At 42.8% G+C, this 23,114-nt stretch overlaps 1 protein-coding gene across 2 annotated transcripts; it reads left to right on the plus strand.

Moving 5' to 3' along the window:
• The first annotated feature begins 11,699 nt into the window (after positions 1 to 11,699).
• LOC106589745 (endoplasmic reticulum lectin 1) lies at positions 11,700 to 22,473 on the plus strand. 2 transcript variants are annotated; one of them, XM_014180050.2, is made up of 13 exons: positions 11,700 to 12,176; positions 12,517 to 12,621; positions 12,842 to 12,922; positions 15,083 to 15,160; positions 15,283 to 15,411; positions 15,624 to 15,847; positions 16,358 to 16,571; positions 16,657 to 16,818; positions 17,083 to 17,142; positions 18,896 to 19,020; positions 19,316 to 19,393; positions 21,181 to 21,256; positions 21,387 to 22,473. In XM_014180050.2, the coding sequence occupies exons 1-13, from the start codon at positions 12,033 to 12,035 to the stop codon at positions 21,456 to 21,458; spliced, it is 1,548 nt and encodes a 515-aa protein (XP_014035525.1). In that variant the 5' UTR covers positions 11,700 to 12,032; the 3' UTR covers positions 21,459 to 22,473. The 2 variants fall into 2 exon arrangements, with proteins under 2 accessions (XP_014035525.1, XP_014035524.1); XM_014180049.2 differs by having other exon boundaries at positions 11,701 to 12,176; positions 15,280 to 15,411.
• The last annotated feature ends 641 nt before the right edge of the window (positions 22,474 to 23,114 follow it).

Here is a 23,114-nt window from a genome sequence, read left to right on the forward strand (position 1 = left end):
CACACACACACACACACACACACACACACACACACACACACACACACACACACACACACACACACACACACACAGCAGACTCCAGTAGTTTTAATTAGGTGCAGCTTCTCAGTGAAGAAGTCATAAAGCTGTCTCGGCCTCAGTGGTGCAGAACAGACAGAATAGGAAAAAGATTCAGACTCCATTTCGACTCCCTTTTGTTCTCTGAAAACCCCTTTTTTGTAGTGTTGTTACCTCGTCCACAGGTTAATTACTACCACATATAAAGAGAGGTGGTTGGTGGACAAGACTACATCTATATCCCTAGTTAACTTATTCTCTCAGGTCCACTGTTTTACTATACTGAACAAAAATATAAAACGCAACACGCTGTACAAGACTGTGTGTGTGTGTGTGTGTGTGTGTGTGTGTGTGTGTGTGTGTGTGTGTGTGTGTGTGTGTGTGTGTGTGTGTGTGTGTGTGTGTGTGTGTGTGTGTGTGTGTGTGTGTGTGTGTGTGTGTGAAGGCCCTCTGAGATGGATACTCCCAGCCACGCCAACTAGGCCTTTATCTGAATACATTTGACTATGACCATCATGCTCTGTGTGGGTGTATGCATACAGTAAGAAGTGTTTAAAAATATCTTATTGTGTGGGTGTTGTTGAGTCAATTACTCTCTATTTGTACAGAAATAACAAACTATTCTCTTCCCCCTATAATATCAAACTGTTGCATTAACGATAAAATCATATTGTGATTCAAGTAAAACCATACACGTGGCTTAATTCGAAAATAATGATACAAAAGTACAACTATACACTGGAGGCATTATGAAGAAATCTGAGATGCAATCAAATTAATTAAATCACATTGATGTAGCCCATGTATGAATGACTCATATGTACCAAATCACATGTTTCACCCTACGCACGCACACACACACACACACACACGCACACACTTTTGTCTATATTTTTCTTGTCTAATTAAAAGGTATTAGTTATGCATGGTCAAAGGCAAGGAGCTCAGATCCACACACACTCCAGTCATTTTAATTAGGTGCAGCTTCTCATTGGCTCAATGAAGAAGACAGAAAGCTGTCTCGGCCTCAGTGGTGCAGAACAGACAGAACAGGAAAAAGAATCAGACTCCATTTCGACTCCCTTTTGTTCTCTGAAAACCCCTTTTTTGTAGTGTTGTTACCTCGTCCACAGGTTAATTACTACCACATATAAAGAGAGGTGGTTGGTGGACAAGACTACATCTATATCCCTAGTTAACTTATTCTCTCAGGTCCACTGTTTTACTATACTGAACAAAAATATAAAACGCAACACGCAACAATTTCAAAGATTTTACTGAGTTACAGTTCATATGAGGAAATCTATCAGTTGAAATAACTTAATTGGGCCCTAATCTATGAATTTCACATGACTGGAAATACAGACATGCGTCTGTTAGTTAATTACTACCACATATAAAGAGAGACAGCATCTATATTCCATAGTTAACTAAAGTTTCTCAGGTCCACTGTTTTACTATATTAATGTATCCATTTACTCTTTGTCTAGAGGTGTATTAGGTTTTTATCTTTCTCTCTTTTTTATTTATTTATGTACACTTTATAGAACAAATTCACTCTATTAATGAATTGCATCCATATAATTTATGAGTTAGCCCAACATATTTATGAATGGCCGAGCCTGATGTCCTTTGCCTCACAAGTCCTCAACTGGCAGCTTCATTAAATAGTACCCCGCAAAGCACCAGTCTCAACATCAACAGTGAAGAGGCGACTCCGGGATGCTGGCCTTCTAGGCAGAGTTCCTCTGTCCAGTGTCTGTGTTCTTTTGCCCATCTTAATATTTTATTTTTATTGGCCAGTCTGAGATATGACTTTTTCTTTGCAACTCTGCCTGGAAGTCCAGCATCCCGGAGTCACCTCTTCACTGTTGACATTGAGACTGGTGTTTTGCAGGTACTATTTAATGAAGCTGCAAGTTGAGGACTTGTGAGGCGTCTGTTTCTCAAACTAGACACTCTAATGTACTTGTCCTCTTGCTCAGTTGTGCACCAGGGCCTCCCACTCCTCTTTCTATTCTGGTTAGAGCCAGCTTGCGCTGTTGTGTGAAGGGAGTAGTACAATATCAGCCTTGCACAATATCTTCAGTTTCTTGGCAATTTCTCACATGGAATAGCCTTCATTTCTCAGAACAAGAATAGACTGACGAGTTTCAGAAGAAAGTTATTTATTTCTGGCCATTTTGAGCCTGTAATCGAACCCACAAATTCTGATGCTCCAGATACTCAACTAGTCTAAAGGAGGCCAGTTTTTAGCTGTGCTAACATAATTGCAAAAGGGTTTTCTAATGATCAATTAGGCTTTTAAAATTATGAACTTGCATTAGCGAACACAATGTGCCATTGGAACACAGGAGTGATGGTTGCTGATAATGGGCCTCTGTACGCCTATGTAGATATTCCATTTTTTTGTAATTTTCTTTTTAAATCAGCCGTTTCCAGCTACAATAGTCAATTACAACATTAACAATGTCTACGCTGTATTTCTGATCAATTTGATCTTATTTTAATGGACAAAAAATGTGCTTTTCTTTCAAAAACAAGGACATTTATAAGTGGCCTCAAACTTTTGAACGGTGGTGTATAATGAATATATATATTGGGGTCAATGGAGGGCGGATTAGGGGGAGTGCAGAAAGTTTACATTCTGTCAGAACATGTTATTGTTAAATCTCATGGCTCCTAATGAGAGAGGCAAAGGGCAACAGTCTGGTTTCAGTCACTGATAAGGTTGGATAGCCGTGGATTAGGCAGGAGTGAGGAATTCAACCCGAGATCAGGTCAGATGAAGTGAGAAGGAACAGTCCTAAGACATACACACATAGGAGGCAGGGCCATGACAACACCAATGAGAGGAACCAATTAAGTTCCTGCCTAGCAACAGAGATGTATTGGCTGTCTAGATGTGCAAGGAGGAAACTCCGCCTAGAAGGAGGGTATAGTATATGTGCTTGTGCAAACATGTCTTGCCTTCTCAGCTGTTTGACCCAGTGGGTGAATAAAGTTGTTTTGAGCTTTGACAAGTTTGTCCGTTAGTTTTTCACTCTGTTTGTCAGAACCTAACATCATAAAACAAATAATCATCCTCCCTCATCATAAACAGCACCGACCGCCACTGTTTTAGAAATAAGTCAAATCCCAAAGGCACTTGATGTGTCTGAGTTGAATTGAGGAGAAACCTCTCTAAAGAGAGAGAGAGTGACATTTCATTTTCCAGCATATTGGATGGTCATGGCTCTGAGTTTATAACAGCATTTAAAACTTTTTGTTCTACAATGACTTCCGTTCGCTGACATCACCACACCAATCCACACAGCACTTCTAACAATTCACTTTCTGCACTGGAAACACTGAACGACTTTCACTCTCTCTGAAAATTCTCTCCATCCTCCCTAAGCTCTTCCAGCTTATGCACACTGCTTAGGCTGCATTTTCAAGGCGGTTAACCCACTTTCCATTCTAGTTTAAAGACAAAATGTACTTCTGGGGGTTTCAGCAATTTTTCACTCAAGTGCAGCTATTCAAGGAGTTTGTTCATAGTTCCCTGAAACAGCCTATATAGCCTCAGTGGAATGCAATATATAACCTACAACACTTATGTACCTAAATGGGGAACACATTCCAAGAGTGTGTTCTGTTCTTTATTTGAGTTCTAATTCTAACTAAATTTGTAAAACATAAGTCCTCTAGAAATTACCAGAAAAGTTGAACGTGTGAGAGCAAGATATTTCTTGATGAGTGTTTTCTACCTAGTTCCAGTTGTATTAAGTATCAAGGGAGGCAAGCCTGGAACCTCAGTAGCGCAGTCTGCCTAGAAAAAAAAAGGAAATGCCTATAGGCCTAAAATGACTATAAGCTACTCAATTTAACATGAAATTGCAGACATAGCAACACTATAGCCAAAGTGTGTGTGTCTTGATTTTCATCAAGGGTGGCCCAAATAGACTGGATGACAAAGGCAGGTTTCTGGAGAAACACGCACACGCACACACTACTCCTCCCACTCATGTAATTATAAAGACCTTAGAGGTTTACATGGTGGGGTTGACAAGACTCAATGTCCTCACGTTGCATCATCTCCTCTGTGGGTGGTGTCTGAGTCAGTCTCAGCAGTATTGGTGTTCCCACTCGGCTGACCCCGCCCCCCTCTACTTTTTCTGGTAGGTTACTTAGGCTCTCTGTACAGAAGCAACCACTTAGCCCCTAGCCCTGACTCCCCTTCCCCTCTAGCACCTTCCCTCCTAGCCCCTAGTCCTTCCCTCCTAGTTCCTAATCCTTCCCCCCTAGCCCCTTCCCCTCCTAGCCCCTAGTCCGTCTTCCCTAGCGCCTAGCCCTTCCCCCTGGTGCCCTAGCACATAGCCCCTTAGCCTTTCCCCCCTGGTGCCCTAGCACATAGCCCCCTAGCCCTTCCCCCCTGGTGCCCTAGATAGCCCCTTAGCCTTTCCCCCCTGGTGCCCTAGCACATAGCCCCCTAGCCCTTCCCCCCTGGTGCCCTAGCACATAGCACATTGCCCCCTAGCCCTTCCCCCTGGTGCCCTAGCACATAGCCCCCTAGCCCTTCCCCCCTGGTGCCCTAGCACATAGCACATAGCCCCCTAGCCCTTCCCCCAGGTGCCCTAGCACATAGCCCCCTAGCCCTTCCCCCTGGTGCCCTAGCACATAGCCCCCCTAGCCCTTGCCCCCTGGTGCCCTAGCACATAGCCCCCTAGCCCTTCCCCCCTGGTGCCCTAGCACATAGCCCCCTAGCCCTTCCCCCTGGTGCCCTAGCACATAGCCCCCTAGCCCTTCCCCCCTGGTGCCCTAGCACATAGCCCCCTAGCCCTTCCCCCCTGGTGCCCTAGCACATAGCCCCCTAGCCCTTCCCCCCTGGTGCCCTAGCACATAGCCACCTAGCCCTTCCCCCTGGAGCCCTAGCACATAGCCCCCTAGCCACGACTCTTAGATCAGTATATCTGAAAAGATAAGCAATATGCAAAATGTCCACCTTGCCTATCAGGTGACAATATCAAACTACTAGATTGCTTATACCTAGGGGGAAGGGGCTAGAGATTGTTTCTGAGTCAGTTTTAGAAACAAAAGCTTCTCTCGGTAGAGGTGTGTAAAGTCACTACAGTACAGTATTACACACACGCACACACACAGTAGCCTAGCTCTATCGCTGATCAGGCTGGTGAAGTTTCTCTCTGTTAAACCCTCCAGCTCTCATCGCTTTCATGTCTCACAGTTCAACTGATTGGTTTTGTTGCTTGACGTCTGATGTTGTTTAAGAATGAACTGGTTCATTGACTTTGTGGTTTCAGACAGACTCATTTGCAATATGGTGGAGTGTGGTTAAGCTAACAGGTGCTTGAGTTACGGTAACAAATGTGTAGTTTCATAGCTGTTGTTCAAGGTGCAGTTGTAAATTACATGATGAAGAAAGATTAAATTGCAATGCTGGGGATTCTCTTTCAGAATGTGGTGGTTAAGTGAAACAACAGGTGGTTGAGTTAACAAAGGTGTGGTTCCATAGCTTCATGAAGAAAGGGTTTGTGAAAATAGGATTTTGAGATACATGAATCGTGTAACATGACATGGTTTGTGCATCTCAGTATTCTAAGCTTGATGAAGCTTTGTAAGTGTATGCTACTGATTGCTTTGAATTAAGTGTATCTTTGTTGGCATGATGCAATTTTATATTAATTGGAAGCTAGTGGAGTGCCAGACAGCCATACAATTGATCTCAATGTTTAACTTCTAATTTATTTCCATCTTGTGCAGGAGGGATTCAATCAGCCTATCTCTCTGAGGAACAGAAAAACATTATCCCTTTCCACCCACTTTATCTGCACACTCACACGCCTACACACACAGAGAGAGAGAGACACAGACACACACACAGACAGACACACACAAATAGATACACAGAGACAGACACACACACAGACACACAAACTTTATCTACTCAAGAGAAAATGTGGGAACTGCCTGAGATTTCTAAACAAAATCTAATAAATGTCTGTGTTTTGAGCAGTGTGCTGGTTTCTCTTTTCTTTGAAGTAATCACATTCCCACGCACTGGAAACAAGATTACTCAGATGTGCGTGTGCTTAAAAAATTATAATTATAAACAAAATCAAGAAAATTAATTATGTGACATCTCATCACTCTGCATGGTGGAATATGGGCACAGTTACTATGGAAACATGGAATAAGAAACATAATATAATTGCTTACTGTAAGTCTCCAAAATAAAGGAAGGTACTTGAGTATAAATAGAAGACACTAAAGCAATAAAGGTACAAAAAATAAATGATCCGGTTTCTGTTGATTGGAGTTGACGTGCCTGTGTGTGAGTGTGTGTGTGTGAGTGTGTGTGTGTGTGTGTGTGTGTGAGTGTGTGTGTGTGTGTGTGTGTGTGTGAGTGTGTTTGTTTGCTATATGGTTCACGACTTCAAGAAAAGAGGAAAAAGAACAGTGAACAATGTGAGTGAGACAGAAATAGAGAGGGAGCATCCAGGATGGGAGTAGGAGTGTGTGGGTGAGTAGCATGGAGACATGCTACGTGTATGTATGCGAGGGAGGGAGGGAGGGAGGGAGGGAGGGGGAGAGGGAGGGAGGGAGGGAGGGAGGGAGGGAGGGAGGGAGGGAGGGAGGGAAAAGACTGTTCCTCTCTCTATATGTATCCTACCCTGTTCCTCCTTATCCCTTTCTCATCCTAAGCCTCTCACTCTTTGTCTCTAAATCTCTGCTGTAATCTCTCCTCTCCTGCCTCCTGTTCTCTCTCTTTCCCTCTTCCTCCCTTTCTCCTTCCATCCCTTTCTCAGCCATGTCAACAGCTCCACCAAGAGGTAGAGAAAGCTTCCTCACATGCATCTCTCTCTCCATCATAACCCTCAATCTGCCCACTGACATCTCCCAACATAAAAGACTGTTTCTCTAAGATAGCTAATTGGGCTTTCCCCCCCCCATATAAATACATATACAGAATAAATCTTAAATGCATGCAAATACTATCCAATAAGTACTTTCTTCAGGTTTTAAATATATAAAATTGGTTAGCAATAGACAAACAAACAATTAAGACATACTGATGATCATGTAAGCTGTGGAAAAGTTTGTTTGACTTCCTGATCTTGTCTGTATTTACAGTATGTGTTCTGTCTTCCAGTCAATGCGTCCATTTATAGTAAATACTCCCTTTCCTGTGGGTTCGTCCCAAATGGCATCACATTCCCAACATAGTGCCCTCGTTTTGACCAGAGCACTATGGCCCTGGTCAAAAGTAGTGCACTATGTAGTGAATAGGGTGCCATTTGGGACACATTATCTGCCTCCTCCTTGGCTCATCTCTGACATTTATCTCTTGCTCTGGAAGGGCCGAGCCAGAAGATGCTGACCAAGCAGAATATGAACGACATGAATAGCTGCACAATTGAGAAAACAAGGACGGTAATAAATGCCTATAGAGATGTGAAATATGATATGATCTTACAGCAGCCATGCAGATAGTCTCTCTGTCGGTGCAGTTTTTGTGTGGCTGAGATTAGATCTTCTGTTTGTAATGATGTGTCCCAAATGGCACCCTATTCTCTATATAGTAGACTAATTTTGACCAGATCCCATACAGCTCTGGTCAAAAGTAGTGCACTAAATAGGAAATAAGGTGCCATTTGGGAAGTACTCTAAGTTGCTGCTCTGGCTACACAATTGATATTGGCTGCAGCGCCACTCAACGCCTCAATCTGCTGTTCTAAAAAATATCCACTGGGGGGAGAGTTGAGGCATAGTCTAGCAAGGTATTGTGCCTGAAGGTGTGTCCATTCTCCACAAGACAAATGATGCAGGAGGACACACTCAAAAAAACACCTCAAGCAGAAAGTGGACTGCACAGAATGTTTTATAAAAAAGGCAGAAGAGTAAGTATTTATTTGTCTGATAAACATTCTTTCAGGATTTTAGTAAGAAGGGTAGAATGATATGTACAAAATATAATCTTGTCTGTAACACTGGTTTTCTGTATCTATTTTTAATAAGTAGTTCACTAAAAGTATTTATACTATAACTTAACTTCAATATGATCTTATTCTTTGAGGCCTACATTTTTTGATAAAGCAATAGCCTAAGAGGCTGGATGGCAAATCACTAAAAGAGGCCTATGTCCCACATATAGATGATGCCTTTCCAACATCATTAAATACATCCAATGTCAAAGCAGACCAGACCAGAAAAAGTAGTTGAACAACAGCAGGATTGAGGAACTTCAGCCATTGAGAACAGCCATTTAAATGAGCCCTCACTTACCTCTACCTTCTCCTCTTCTCCCCTCTGCTCAGTCTTTATTCGAGCAGGATTTTTCCAATTTACAGTAAGAGCTTGTGGAGGAGACCGACCCATTCCTCTGTGGCTGTCGTAACATGAATGTGTCCTGTCCCCTAGAGACACATACACACTCAGAGAGCGAAACACACACACTTTCCCCATCCCCCAGAGACAGGACCATCAGAGTACGTCGTCTGTGTGTCTGGGGAACTGAGAACCTGCCTGCCTGCTGGGGGAAGAGGAATCCTAATGAGCACAGTGCACCTGCCTGGCTGGAGTCTCTCGCTCTCTCTCAGCATGAATGACAAAGCCACTGTTGCTAAAGGGAAGTGAGATAATGACTCTCTCTCTATCACTCTCTCTGTGTTTTAGAATTAAACTGACATTGCACAGATGGTTCCACCACCTTCAATTAAAATGTTGTTAATATAATGGCAAATTGTTTTTCACACACATATATACAGTATACGTTCATGCTACACACACATCACAACTGCTGCTACCAGACTTGCAAAAATACTGCACAATTTAAACACTTGCCCCCCAATCCCCCCTTCCCCACAACATGTGTAAATATTGGGCAATAAATTGTACCTTCCTGTATTATACGTATGCTAATAAATTTATTCTATTCTACTGAGCCATTTACTTTACGTTCGTATTTGTATATTTTATTATTTCTTATTGCTGTTGCATTTTCGAGAAGGAACTTGCAAGTAAGCATTTCATTGGACGGTGTACTGTGTACCATGTGTATCCTGTGCATATGACTAATAAAACTTGAAACAGTTTTCTGCACACCAAGTTCAAGTCAAATGCAGGTACAAAAGCATGTTATTTTCCATAAAATATTTTGGAGAAATTGTACAATTCATTACTTTTCTTCACAGTATGCAGCTGCCAAATATCAATATTTGCATTAACATTTTCCATTTTGTGAATATTAGAAAGGTTGCTAGAAAAAAAGCCAGTTTAGAGAAAACCCTGAGTTTCCAAATGGTGTCACCAGGGTGCACTCTTCTGCTTGACATAGACTGACCAGGTGAATCCAGGTGAAAGCTATGATCCCTTATTGATGTCACTTATTAAATCCTCTTCAATCAGTGTAGATGAAGGACAGGAGACAGGTTAAATAATGATTTTTAAGCCTTGAGATATTTGGTACATGGATTGTGTATGTGTGCCATTCAGAGGTGAATTGGCAAGACAAAAGATTTAAGTGCCTTTGAACGGGGTATGATAGTAGGTGCCAGGCGGACCGATGTGTGTCAAGAACGGCAACGCTGCTCAACAGTTTCCCGTGTGTATTAAGAATGGTCCACCACCCAAAGGACATCCAGACAATTTGACGCAACTGTGGGACAATACACAAATATACATTTCTGTGTCACCAGATGATTTTAGCTCCACAAATAAATGATTACTGTATTAGTGATTTAAATACCTGGATGGCTCACAACGTCCTCCAGCTAAATTAAGACAAGACTGAGGTACTTATTGTTGGAGCCAAAGCACAGAGGGAATCTGTCCGCATATTTTAATTCACAGGCAATATAGATAAAACACCAGGTAAAAAACCTAGGTATTATTTTTGATTCTGAACTCTATTTCAAATCACATTAGGAATGTGACCAAAATAGCTTTTTACCACCTGAGGAACATCCCACGGTGCATCAATTTCTCACTCAGGCTGATACAGAGAGGCTCATCCATGCTTTTAATACAAGCAGGCTTGACTTCTGTAATGCTCTCCTGTCTGGTCTACCCAAGAAAGCCATTTGCAAAACATACAGAATGCTGCAGCATGCGTACTGACCAAGACCAGATGGAGAGCACACATTACACAGGTTTTAAGGTCTCTGCACTGTCTTCCTGTACGTTTAAGAATTGATTTTAAGGTTATTCTATTTGTTTTTAAATCAATCCACGATTGTACACCCCAATACATGTCAGACATGCTTTTCAGTTATGTACCCAGTAGGTCCCTCTGACACTGGCCTTTTAACTATCCCAAATCCTAGGACCAAGAGGCATTGAGAGGCAGCCTTTAGTTACTATGCCCCCAGCCTCTGGAATAGCCTGCCAGAGAACCTGAGGGGGGCTGAAACTGTGGACATATTAAAAAGATTTTAAAACCAATCCTTTTAGCTTCGCTTTTCCATAGCGTGTTTTTTTAGCAGTGGTGTAAAGTACTTAAGTAAAAAATAGTACTACTTAAGTAGTTTTTTGTGGTATCTGTACTTTGCTTTATTATTTATATTTTGACAACTTTTACTTCACTACATCCCTAAAGAAAATAGTGTACTTTTTACTCCATACATTTTCCCTGACACCCAAAAGTACTTGTTACATTTTGAATGCTTAGCAGGACAGGAAAATTGTCCAATTCACACACTTATCAAGAGAACAACCCTGGTCATCCCTAATGCCTCTGATCTGGCAGACTCACTAAACACACATTATTTGTTTGGTGTGTCCCCCTGGCTATCGATATATAAAAAACTAAAATTGTGCAGTCTGGTTTGCTTACATTGAAATAGTAATTAGAAATAGTTTACTTTTGATAGTTAAGTATATTTTGGCAATTACATTTACTTTTAATACTTTTAGACAGTATTATTTCACTGGGTGACTTTCACTTGAGTCATTTTCTATTAAGGGGTACTTTTACACAAGTGTGACAATTAGCTACTTTTTCCACCAGTTTTTTAGTCGTTCAGCTGGCAGACACAGTGAGGTTAGGCTGTGCATGAAGGTTAGTCTATGTTTTATTTTATTTAACTAGGCAAGTCAGTTAAGAACAAATTCTTATTTTCAATGACAGCCTAGGAACAGTGGGTTAACTGCCTTGTTCAGGGGCAGAACGACAGGTTTTTACCTTGTCGGCTCCTTTCCATCTAGCAACCTTTCGGTTACTGGCTCAACACTCTACCACTAGGCTACCTGCCGCCCAAATAATGAGATCATGGATAAAAACCATTTGTCAAACAGCAGTCACATCACCAGAATATGACCCTCGATATTTATTGGAAAGGAGCATCAAATTTATAGCGTGCACTTTCAACACCCTGTGAAGTTAATTCTTCATCAATTACTTAATATGTATCCTAAAGAACTGCATGGTTTCCCGAGTCATCGTGGGAGGAACACACTATATTATCGCGTGACTCAAAGTTTGCTTCGATATGATGGTTATTATATCAGTATTTGCGCATAAAGGCGTTTCCACCGCCATTTCTCGCATAATACACTTTACCCACACAATGTCGAATGAACAAATTATATGTAGAATGTTTTACAATTTACCGACACTTCCTGTTTCCGTCACAACGGTCGTGACATGTTTGTATACGGTTAGACTTTACAAGCATGGAAACGTGGTTAGTGAAGCCGATATGTCAGATGTGCTTCAAACTGAACTATAACCAGAGAACTGGGTAATATATTTAGACTTTTCAGTTTCAGTAAATGCTAACACGGATGTACCGGAAATACACGTGGCAAGCGACGAGCTACTTCCTGGTTGCTGTGTTGACAAACGAAAGAGACAGCCAGATGGATTCATAATTGTACAATTACCCGGAAACTAAACCAGTTTTAACTGTGGTTAGCTTTCTTACGCATTGACAGGCACCATAGAAGGTAGTTAGCGAACCAGCCTTGCAGAGGCAATGGACTGGACTAGGCTGCTGTTCGTGTTGTTTGGGGGTTTGTTGGAGTTGTGTTTTCATGTGTCGGCTAACAGAGGGGGATCTCCTTCGTTTACTGATGAAATCCCATTCAAAATCAACTGGCCCGGGGACGAATTCACCTTGGTGAGTGTTGTCTGTCTGTCTCTCGCTCTCTCTCTCTCTCTCTCTCTCTCTCTCTGTGTGTGTGTGTGTGTGTGTGTGTGTGTGTGTGTGTGTGTTAAATCATGGCTTTTAAAAAGAAAATGATTTATTGACAAACGTTTGTTGTTTTAAATGGTGATAAAGCATGATTCCTTGTTATGGCTGTTGACATATGATTGTCAATAGTCTCTGTCATTGCCTGTTATGACTCCTGTAAAGGGTTGCACCTCCACAACATTTACAATCTGAGATGATGTAGCCAGTAAACATGCATGATTTCAGTACAGTATTATTAACTGACCCAAAATATGTCCTTCCATAGCCAACCTCCGGTGCCCTCTACAAAGATGATGACTTTGTCATCATGACAACAACAGAGAAGGAGACATACAAATGTCTCCTGCCTTCCTTGTCAAATGGAGACGACGTGAGTATAAAGATTAGACTAGTTAGATAAAGAATTATGTTTCGCTCCTTTTTTCAATTATTGCTTCTCACTTATCCTCCTTCTCTCCTGGTCTCCGTCTCTTTCACTCTCTCCCCCCCTTCTCACTGTCTCTCCTCTCCCTCTCTCCATCTCTCTCTTGCTGTCTCTCCTCTCTCTATCTCCCCTCTGTCTCTCTTCTCCCTCTATTTCTGTCTCTCAGGATGATGTCAAGGAGTACGCTGGTCCCACTCCAGGTGATCTACTGGAACCACTGTTCAAACAGAGCAGCTGCTCCTACAGAGTGAGAACCGCCCAGTTTCACTTCTACTTCTGTCTAAATATAGGCTATCTTGAGTACCACTGCAATACTAGCAACACCAATGTCATGGGTTTAACCCCCTTAGGTAGTGTTGCACGGTACACTGGTACAATGGTAATATCACGGTACCAAAAGGTCATGATACTTATGATACCAACATTTTAGCGTACCGTTTCATATGATACTACCAGGTTTTTCGGCTGGCTCCTGTTATAAAATGTTTATGAAATCAGTGTTGTTCATAAATTCAGTTGAATTTAAGCAACAGCCATTAGTATGCACTGGTCCAATGATATCAACATCACTTTCATGTGCATATCACGCGTGGCAGCTGTAATCAATCAGCCTCATCCTCTACCAGCCCTCACTCACCTACTTCTCTCAGCATCCCCTACCAGCCCTCACTCACCTGCTTCTCTCAGCATCCCCTACCAGCCCTCACTCACCTACTTCTCTCAGCACCCTCTACCAGCCCTCACTCACCTGCTTCTCTCAGCATTCCCTACCAGCCCTTACTCACCTGCTTCTCTCAGCATCCCCTACCCGCCCTCACTCACCTGCTTCTTTCAGCATCCCCTACAAGCCCTCTCACCTGCTTCTCTCAGCATCCCCTACCAGCCCTCACTCACCTGCTTCTCTCAGCATCCCCTACCAGCCCTCACTCGCCTGCATCTCTCAGCGTCCCCTACCACCCCTCATTCACCTGTTTCTCTCAGCATCCCCTACCAGCCCTCACTCGCCTGCTTCTCTCAGCGTCCCCTACCACCCCTCATTTACCTGTTTCTCTCAGCATCCCCTACCAGCCCTCACTCACCTGCTTCTCTCAGTATCCCCTACCAGCCCTCACTCACATGCTTCTCTCAGTATCCCCTACCAGCCCTCACTCACATGCTTCTCTCTGTGAGCGTCTATTCCTCCATCAGCTTTTAAAATATAATTTAGCAGTGATGGTGAGCGGGATTGCAGACCCTGATGAGTCTTCTGTTATAATTGTATATATATATATTTTTTTACATTGGAGCAGAGCGAGCAAAGTTGATACATTGTATAATTTCATCGCCTGTTATAAACATGGGCACAGGCCAGTCTGAGTAGACTGCAAGTTCGCTGTCACACAGCCTCTGAGTGCCAGAAACCGAAAATTGAGCAGAGCTTCACGACAGCCATGCTTGCAGCTTTACAGCAGAGAAAACGGCTTGTCTCTAGCCTAAACGGTTGAAAATACAGTATATGACCCATATTACCAATATACCTTTTTCTTTCTATCGGGATTTGTGCTCATTTGATATAATTTCACAATCCATGTCGCAGGCTGTTTTGAACTAATCCCTGGTCGCTTATTATTGGTTTGATAACAAACAACGTTGTTCAGTCATGCTACCTCGCTAGCTAACAACCCAGTAAATTGACAGTAGGTTTAGGCAAATTCGATTGGCACAGGAAGAAAGAAAGCGAGTCTGCTACTCATGAGATGTGCTTCAGAGGTAGGATTCATGTAGGACTAATTGAAACCTAAACTATATCATAGATACAATTTCTTTCTGGTGATCCTTGAATTCTGTTTGGTGCCTAACATTTTAAAAGTTGGTAGCAGTGTGTGTTTGTGGGAGAGAGGGAGGGAGTGAAAGAGAGAGGGGTGTGTGTGTGTGTGTGTGTTTATAAGAGGGAGGGAGACAGTGTGTGTGTGAGGAAGGGAGGGAGGTATGTGTCTGTGTTAACTGAAGAGTAAAGGCAGTGTTTTCCCTTACTGCCACAATGACATGCAGATCATTATGCATGTATACTCCTTCCTCCCATTCCTCCAGCCAAATCACAGCTAGGCATTTGAAAATATGAGCAAATCGGCCATTCTATTATACGCTGAACCGTGTGAAGTTACAGTCAGTGTGTTGTATTGAGTAGAAGTGTGAATTTCAGTGACAGGTTTTTGCGTAAATGGGGAAAAACATCCGGGGGACGGGGCAAAAAGGACGCTAGGCCACTCTGAATTGTTTCCCCCTTGGTATCGTGATACTAGGCATCATATCGTTAGTAACGTTTTGGCATGGTGACAACACTACCCTTAATGTACTCACTGTGCTGTCAGTCACTTTGGATAGGCTAACCACTCTCTTCTGGCATGTGTTGTGGTGTTAATTGTAGATCGAGTCATACTGGACGTATGAGGTGTGTCATGGGAAGCATGTGAGACAATACCATGAAGAGAAGGAGACGGGACAGGTCAGTGGGAAATTGTTACTTTCACCATAATTAAATTGTCTACCATTTAAGTATGTTGCAACACATAGAAAAAAGCTATCAATGTGAAAGGTGAAATTATATTTTTCTGTTTTATCTAGCAGATCAAACTTCAGGAGTACATCTTGGGAAGCATGACCAAGAAGACTGAGTCTTCAACCACTTCAGGAACAGAGACTGCAGAGGCAGAGAAAGTTGAGGAGACGGATCCTAAGTCAGAACCGGAGAAAGAGGTTTGTTGTTTGACAGCGACCCAGCAGTTTGGCTCATATACATTTGAAAAAACACCTGATAAGACTTCTTGGAATCTTTTGTCTTATTTTCGTTTAATTTCTCTTTCTAATCATTGGTCTCTACCTTACTTGCTGTGATCTGGTTCGTTTATCTACCTAAGTTGAATACACCGATTATCTCTGTTAAAAGACACAAATATAAATGTCTTTAGGTTCCCACTAAGAACGTGGAGGGCCAGCTCGCTCCATACTACCCGGTGTTGATGGGCCACGGGACGGCCTGCGTCCTGAAACAGAACACGCCACGCTCAATCAACGTGCTGTATGTCTGCCACCCCGAAGCAAAGCATGAGATCCTCTCTATCGCTGAGGTCACTACCTGCGAGTACGAAGTAGTGGTGCTGACCCATCTGATCTGTGCACACCCCAAATACAGGTGTGTGTGTGTGTGTGTGTGTGTGTGTGTGTGTGTGTGTGTGTGTGTGTGTGTGTGTGTGTGTGTACAAGTATGAGGTGCACACCCCAAATACAGGTAGCAGCAGATCTACCCAATCAGTTTCCCTTGTTTGATCTATTTCAGAACTAGCATAGCTGATTTAACTCATTTACAGAATGACATAGTGAATAGTCTCGTAGTTAGTATAAGTTACGGCAGTGGTATTCAAACTTTTGGGACCCCATGTTTTCCACTGGAATTTCTGGGGAACCCGTTTTTGTTCGCAATAATTTCTCGAGACCCCAATATGACAACCTTAAAATCTGTATATTTATTTGCATCAACAAATAACCTAAAATGTAATGAATTTTCTTATCTAAAATGAAAATACACCAATAAATAATTGTGCTCAATTTTTTTTTTTTTACAATTATCTTTCTCAAAAACATTAGTATATTGTCCCATGTTTGAGATGTAATGGAGTCATATCTTTATCCCATGGTGTGTTAGGTTCAAGTCGTCCCCAGTGAATGCCATCTTCTGCCAGGCCCTGTCTGGTTCTCCCCTGCAGCCTCACAGTCTCTCTCAGATGAACCGGGAGCAGGAACAGCTACTGAAACCTCCCTTCACTGCTCCTACTGCCCCGGAGATGGAGAGAGAGGGGGGAGGAGGGAGGGAGAGGGGAAGAGGCAGTGGTAGTGGAGGACTAGTAGGCCACACCATGGTAAAGCGTTTTGCATTCCTCCCTACTCTACTGAATAAGACTCAGGTTTAGAAGCCAACCACCTCCTCTCCCTTTTTTCCTTCAGGAGGAGAGTATGTCCCCGGTGAGAGAGGAGGCCTCCTCTACCCATAAGCCCCTGGTGGTGGGCGGGCAGACTCATATTACAGTGGGAACCACCCATATCTCCCGCCTGACGGACGAGCAGCTGATCAAAGAGTTCCTGAGTGGCTCCTACTGTCTCCATGGGGTTAGTATGAGGCATGCTGATTGGCTGGCTGTTGAAGAAGACACCCGCTCATTAGCTATAGCCCCATATTGGCTACTGCTCATTGGCTGCTGTTGTTTATTCAATTCAATTGAATAGAACGTTATTGTTCCCTGATGTATTACATGTATACATACCAAAAGGGGAACTGACAGAGGAGGTTAGAAGAGGTGCTCAAGTAACACACACCTCTTCTGTAGCTCATACTGTAGCATCTGTCTGATGTCTGGAGTCTGTGTGTTCCAGGGAGTGGGATGGTGGAAGTATGAGTTCTGCTATGGGAAGCATGTGCATCAGTACCATGAGGTAAGGGTTCTCTATCGTGTATCAAACTTATGGAAACAATGTGTTTGACTCCATTCCATTGATTCCATCCCAGCCCTTACAATGAGCCTGTCCTCCTATAGCCCCCCCCAACAGCCTCCCCTGTTCTCTACTTAGTAGCTTGGTAATGTTAAAATGCTTAAAGCTAAATATTTCCTGTACTTTGGGTGCATCGTGTATTTTTTTGGTACGTTCAAAATATCTACACTGAACAAAAATAAACACAATATGCAACAATTTAAAAGATTTTACTAAGTTACAGTTCATATTAGGGCTCTCGAGTGGCACCTCAGTGCTGGAGGCGTCACTACAGACCCTGGTTCGATTCCAGGCTGTATCACAATTGACCCAGCATCGTCCGGGTTAGGGTTTGGTCAGTGTAGGTCATCATTGTAAATAAGAATTTGTTCTTAACTGGCTTGCCTAGTTAAATAAAGGTTAAATAAAAATAAGGAAATGGATCAGACAACCAGTCAGTATCTGGTGTGACCACCATTTGTCTCACGCAGCCCGACACATCTCCTTCACATGGAGTTGATTGTGGCCTGTGGAATGTTGTTTCACTCCTCTTCAATGGCTGTGCGAAGTTGCTGGATATTGACTGGAGCTGGAACACTGTCATACACGTCGATCCAGAGCATCCCAAACATGCTCAATGGGTGACATGTCTGGTGAGTATGCAGGCCATGGAAGAACTGGGACATTTTCAGCTTCCAGGAATTGTGTACAGATCCTTGCGACATGGGGCTGTGCATTATCATGCTGAAACATGAGGTGATGGCGGCAGATTAATGGCACGACAATGGGCCTCAGGATCTCGTCACGGCATCTCTGTGCAACTCAAATTGCCATCGATAAAATTCAATTGTGTTCAATGTCCGTACCTCATACCATAACCCCACAACCACCATGGGGCACTCTGTTCACAACGTTGACATCCGCAAACTGCTCGCCCACACGACGCCATCTGCCCAGTACAGTTGAAACCGGGATTCATCCATGAAGAGCACACTTCTCCAGCGTGCCAGTGGTCATCGAAGGTGAGCATTTACCCACTGAAGTCAGTTATGACACCGAACTGCAGTCAGGTTAAGCCCCTGGTGGGGATGACGAGCATGCAGATGAGCTTCCCTGACATGGTTTCTGACAGGTTGTGCAATCCGGGTGGCTGGTCTCAGATGATCCCGCAGGTGAAGAAGCTGGATGTTGAGGTCCTCGACTGGCGTAGTTACATGTGGTCTGTGAGGCCGGTTGGACGTACTGCCAAATTCTTTAAAAAAAAATTATGTTGGGGGTGGCTTATGGTAGAGAAATGAATGTTCAATTATTTGGCAACAGCTCTGGTGGACATTCCTGCAATCAGCATGCCAATTGCACACTTCCTCAAAACTTAACACATCTGTGGCATTGTGTTATGTGTGACAACTGCACATTTTAGTGTGGCCTTTTACTGTCCCCAGCACAAGGTGCACCTGTGTATTGACCATGCTATTTAATCAGCTTCTTGATATGCCACACCTGTCAGGTGGATGGATTATCTTGGCGAAGGAGAAATAATCACTAATAGAGATGTAAACAAATTTGTGCACATTTGAGAGAAATAAGCTTTTTGGGCTTATGGAACATTTCTGGGATCTTTTATTTCAGTTCATGAAACATGGGATTAACACTTGCGTTTTAAATTTTGGTTCAGTATAATATAGGATGGTTGATTTATGTATGTGTTCTCTCCCAGGATAAGGAGCAGGGTAAGAACATGGTGGTAGTGGGCAGTTGGAACACTGAGGAACACCTGGAGTGGGCCCAGAAGAACGTGGCCCGGTCCTACCAGCTCAAAAACGATGGGGTGCAGAAAGTCAAGTATGTCAGCCAGCTCTACAATCAGTTTATTAAAAGATCACACTGACCTGCAGTATGTTGATAATGAATGTACCACTATTTTAGAAATAGGGCATTAGAGGCTGGTTTCCGGGACAAAGATTAAGCCTACCTCTGGACTTAAAAGCATGCTCGATGGAGAATATCGATTGAAAGGGCCTTTTAATTCAGTAATAGAATTCACTTGTTTCCAGGAAACCTAAACATGTTTAATGAGAAGAACACATTTGTGATTGATAATGACGATTTCATGCTTGTTGTACTTTCTTCTCCCCAGACTGGTGTCTCACTTCTACGGCCACGGGGATGTGTGTGACATGACCGGGAAACCCAGACAGGTCATCGTCAAGCTCAAGTGGGTCATCATTAGTCTTTCCACTCTCTTCCTGAGAGAGGCCTGGTCTAGTATTGACACACTTAAAGCTGCAACATGTCATTTTTGGGGGCGACCCGACCAAATTCACATAGAAATCTAAGTTATAGATCTGTCATTCTCATTGAAAGCGGGATATTTATTCTATGTGCATATTTCTATGCCTTCCTGTCTAAAAGTTTTGTTATTGCGTCTTTTACTTTCAGCTTTGTACACCAGATTCAAACAGCTGAAAATAAAAGATTTTTGGTTATGGAAAATATATTTCACAGCGGTTTAGATGGTACAATGATTCTCTACACTATACTTGCTTGTTTTGTCACAAACTGAAATTAGAACTATTAGAATTTTAGCAACCAGGAAATGGCGAAGTGATTGCTGCATAGTGCATCTTCAATATACACTACATGTATATTGTGGACACCTGCTCATCGAACATCTCATTCAAAAGTCATGGGGATTAATATGGAGTTGGAACATTACTGCGGGGACTTGCTTCCATTCAGCCACGAGCATTAGTGAGGTCGGGCACTGATGTTGGGCAATTAGGCATGGCTCCAATTAATCCCAAAGGTGTTCGATGGGGTTCAGGTCAGGGCTCTGTGCAGGTCAGTCAAGTTCTTCCACACCGACCTCGCTTTGTGCACGGGGGCATTGTCATACTGAAACAGGAAAGGGCCTTCCCCAAACTGTTGCCACAACATTGGAAGCACTGAATCATCTAGAATGTCATTGTATGCTGTAGCGTTAAGATTTCCTTTCACTGGAACTAAGGGGCCTTGCCCGAACCATGAAAAACAGGCCCATTCCCCCTCCACCAAACTTTAGAGTTGGCACTATGCTTTGGGCAGGTAGCGTTCTCCTGGCATCCGCCAAACCCAGATTTGTCCGTCAGACTGCCAGATGGGGAAGCGTCATTTATCACTCCAGAGAACACGTTTCCACTGCTCCAGAGTCTAGTGGCTGCGAGCTTTACACCACTCCAGCCGACGCTTGGCATTGCGATCTTAGGCACGTGCGCGACTGCTCAGTCATGGAAACCCATTTCATGAAGCTTCCAACGAACAGTTCTTGTGCTGACGTTGCCCGGTAGTGAGTGTTTTAACCGAGGACAGACTATTTTTTTTGCGTTTCAGCTGTCCCGTTCTATGAGCTAGTGTGTCCTACCACTTCTTGGCTGAGCTGTTGTTGCTCCTAGACGTTTCCATTTCATAATAACAGCACTTACAGTTGACCGGGGCAGCTTTAGCAGGGTAGAAATTTGACGAACTGACTTGTTGGAAAGGTGGCAACCTATGACGGTGACTCACTGAGCTCTTCAGTAAGGCCATTCTACTGCCAATGTTTGTCTATGGAGATTGTATGGCTGCTTGCTCAAATTCATATCCAGGTTAGCAACGGGTGTGGCTGAAATAGCCAAATACACTAATTTGAAGGGGTGTCCACATACTTTTATATATGCCATTTAGCAGACGCTTTTATCCAAAGCAACTTAGTCATGCGTGCATACATTTTACGTACGGCTGGTCGCGGGAATCAAACCCACTATCCTGGCATTGCAAGCGCCATGCTCTACCAACTGAGCTACAGAGTACCACTTCTCCATTGGAGTGACATGCGGAGCTTTTACGCTCATCAGATAGAAATGTATGGTGTAGAACAGGGAATCTTGTCAGCTCTACTGATTCTATTTCTATCTGCAACGTTCAGAGCGTTTCACATCACTGAATACACCGCGAGTCATGTCTTTTTCCTCTCCTCTGCCTCAGGTGTAAGGAGTCTGAGTCTCCCCATGCCGTCACTGTGTACATGCTGGAGCCTCAGACCTGTCAGTACGTCCTTGGGGTGAGACTGCATACACACATCACTGTCGCATCGTCTTATGGTTCAACACTTGAACACATTGTTGCAGATTTCCAATGTATTCACTACACATGGCAAATAAACTCAACCCTGTTATTTTTTTCTCAATCAGGTTGAGTCTCCAGTCATATGCCAGATCCTGGACACAGCTGATGAGAAAGGCCTTCTATCTGTCTCCAGCTAACAGAACAGAAGGCCAGAGAGACGGCGAAGAGGAGGGATGAGCAGAGGGGAATAAGAAGCGCAATAGAAAAGGACATGGATTTAGGCTGCATAAAATGGACAACTGAAGAATGGATGCACCAAGGCCCATGGCACTGCTCAGGATGTTCAGACAGACATGGAGAAAGTGTTGATCCTGGAACGGCCCCTGGAAGCCAGGACCACAGTCCCTAGCTAATGCCCTGGCTTAGACCTCCTCTATGGACTGTACCAGACCCATTCTGCTTCAAAAGCCTTATGATAAAAGCATGGAAATCCTATTCTAAATGGGACAGAGACTCACAAAATGTGACCCTGCTCACTCCACAAGGCAGTGGATCTATGGCCTGGACTTCATATCTTCCTTGTATGCTTTATCTTTGGCACATTAGTTCTAGTGTCTTTTCTGGCCATATGCCAGGACAGAGAACCACCAATCATTCAGATAACCTCATCAGGAGAACCAGCTTCCATGTTGTAGTTGGTTTTATTGTCAACACTCTAAATTATCTTAATTTATTTCAGTTTGATTTGATGCTTATCTGTGACACTTTGGTTTTGTAGATATCTTTGAGCAAGGAAGGTTTGAATTTTTAAATGTGCAGACAAACTAACTGTGGGTATAGTAAGATTGGGGTTCTGGTGTCATGGTTGGGATCAATTCCATTTCAATTCAGTCGATTCAGGAAGTAAACTGAAATTCCAAATGCTACAGTATTTCCTCATTCAAAAGCAATAAGTTAAATTGGGATTTGAATTTCAGTTTACTTCCTGAATTGACCCCAACCATGGTTGTTATGTTACAGGGTGAGTGAGAGTAACTTAACTTGATGTGCTGTGAATTCAAATCCCCTGATGTAATTGACGAGTTCTGATGAACATTTGTTATGTACTGAATCAGATGTTTCCTGTGGATTTCTCAATCTGGTGTGTTCTATGGTTAAAATGAGGGATACACTGAAATAAGAAATAATTAAATAAAAATATCATAACAAAAATGATTGATAATCATACTCTGTCTGAGAGAGCTAGCCACAATATAATAAAGCTCTTGTTTAACTAGCATTCAGTTTGAACCATTATACATTTAGTAAAAGGCAAACTGAACAGAAAATTCTGTTTGATCACCGGTAGCTTATTTGATGCCACAGACTATATGGTTGTCTGAGAGCATGGGCAGCGCCATTAAGGCTCTCTATTTTGAAGTGGTCCAAAAACGGGTTATTTCTAAGTAGAGAGCTCTATGGATAGACACATGCACTGTGCATAACTGTCATATGACAAAAGCTTGAGATGCAGGTTGATTAGCTGACCACCAGAGGGCTCTGATATTTTCCCTTATAAAAGGTGCTGTTCACCTTTATGGATCTTCAATTTGACCTGAAAATCAGAGGAGTAATTCCATAACTCCTGCTGCTAATTGTCTAAACTTGAGGAATTTATATGATTATTTACGTTATACAATGTAATATAACACTATAAAACAAAGAATTTCTAATATACTGTATGTTCTTTGGCAGGGGCGCACTGGACACATTGCACTTGCAAAATATTTATTGATATCATAGAAAATGTATGAGACTCACAAATACTGTATTATTATGAAGAGAAAGACATGTCAGTGTAAAAAAAGATTCCA

Source organism: Salmo salar, chromosome ssa28, assembly GCF_905237065.1.
Source record: "Salmo salar chromosome ssa28, Ssal_v3.1, whole genome shotgun sequence".
NCBI lineage: Eukaryota > Metazoa > Chordata > Actinopteri > Salmoniformes > Salmonidae > Salmo > Salmo salar.

Coding starts and splice junctions, on each gene's coding strand:
- LOC106589745 (XM_014180049.2), top strand. CDS start 12,033: ATGGACTGGACTAGGCTGCTGTTCGTGTTGTTTGGGGGTTTGTTGGAG. Junction 15,848..16,357: donor TGTGCACACCCCAAATACAG/GTGTGTGTGTGT, acceptor ATGGTGTGTTAG/GTTCAAGTCGTCCCCAGTGA. Junction 16,572..16,656: donor GACTAGTAGGCCACACCATG/GTAAAGCGTTTT, acceptor TTTTTCCTTCAG/GAGGAGAGTATGTCCCCGGT.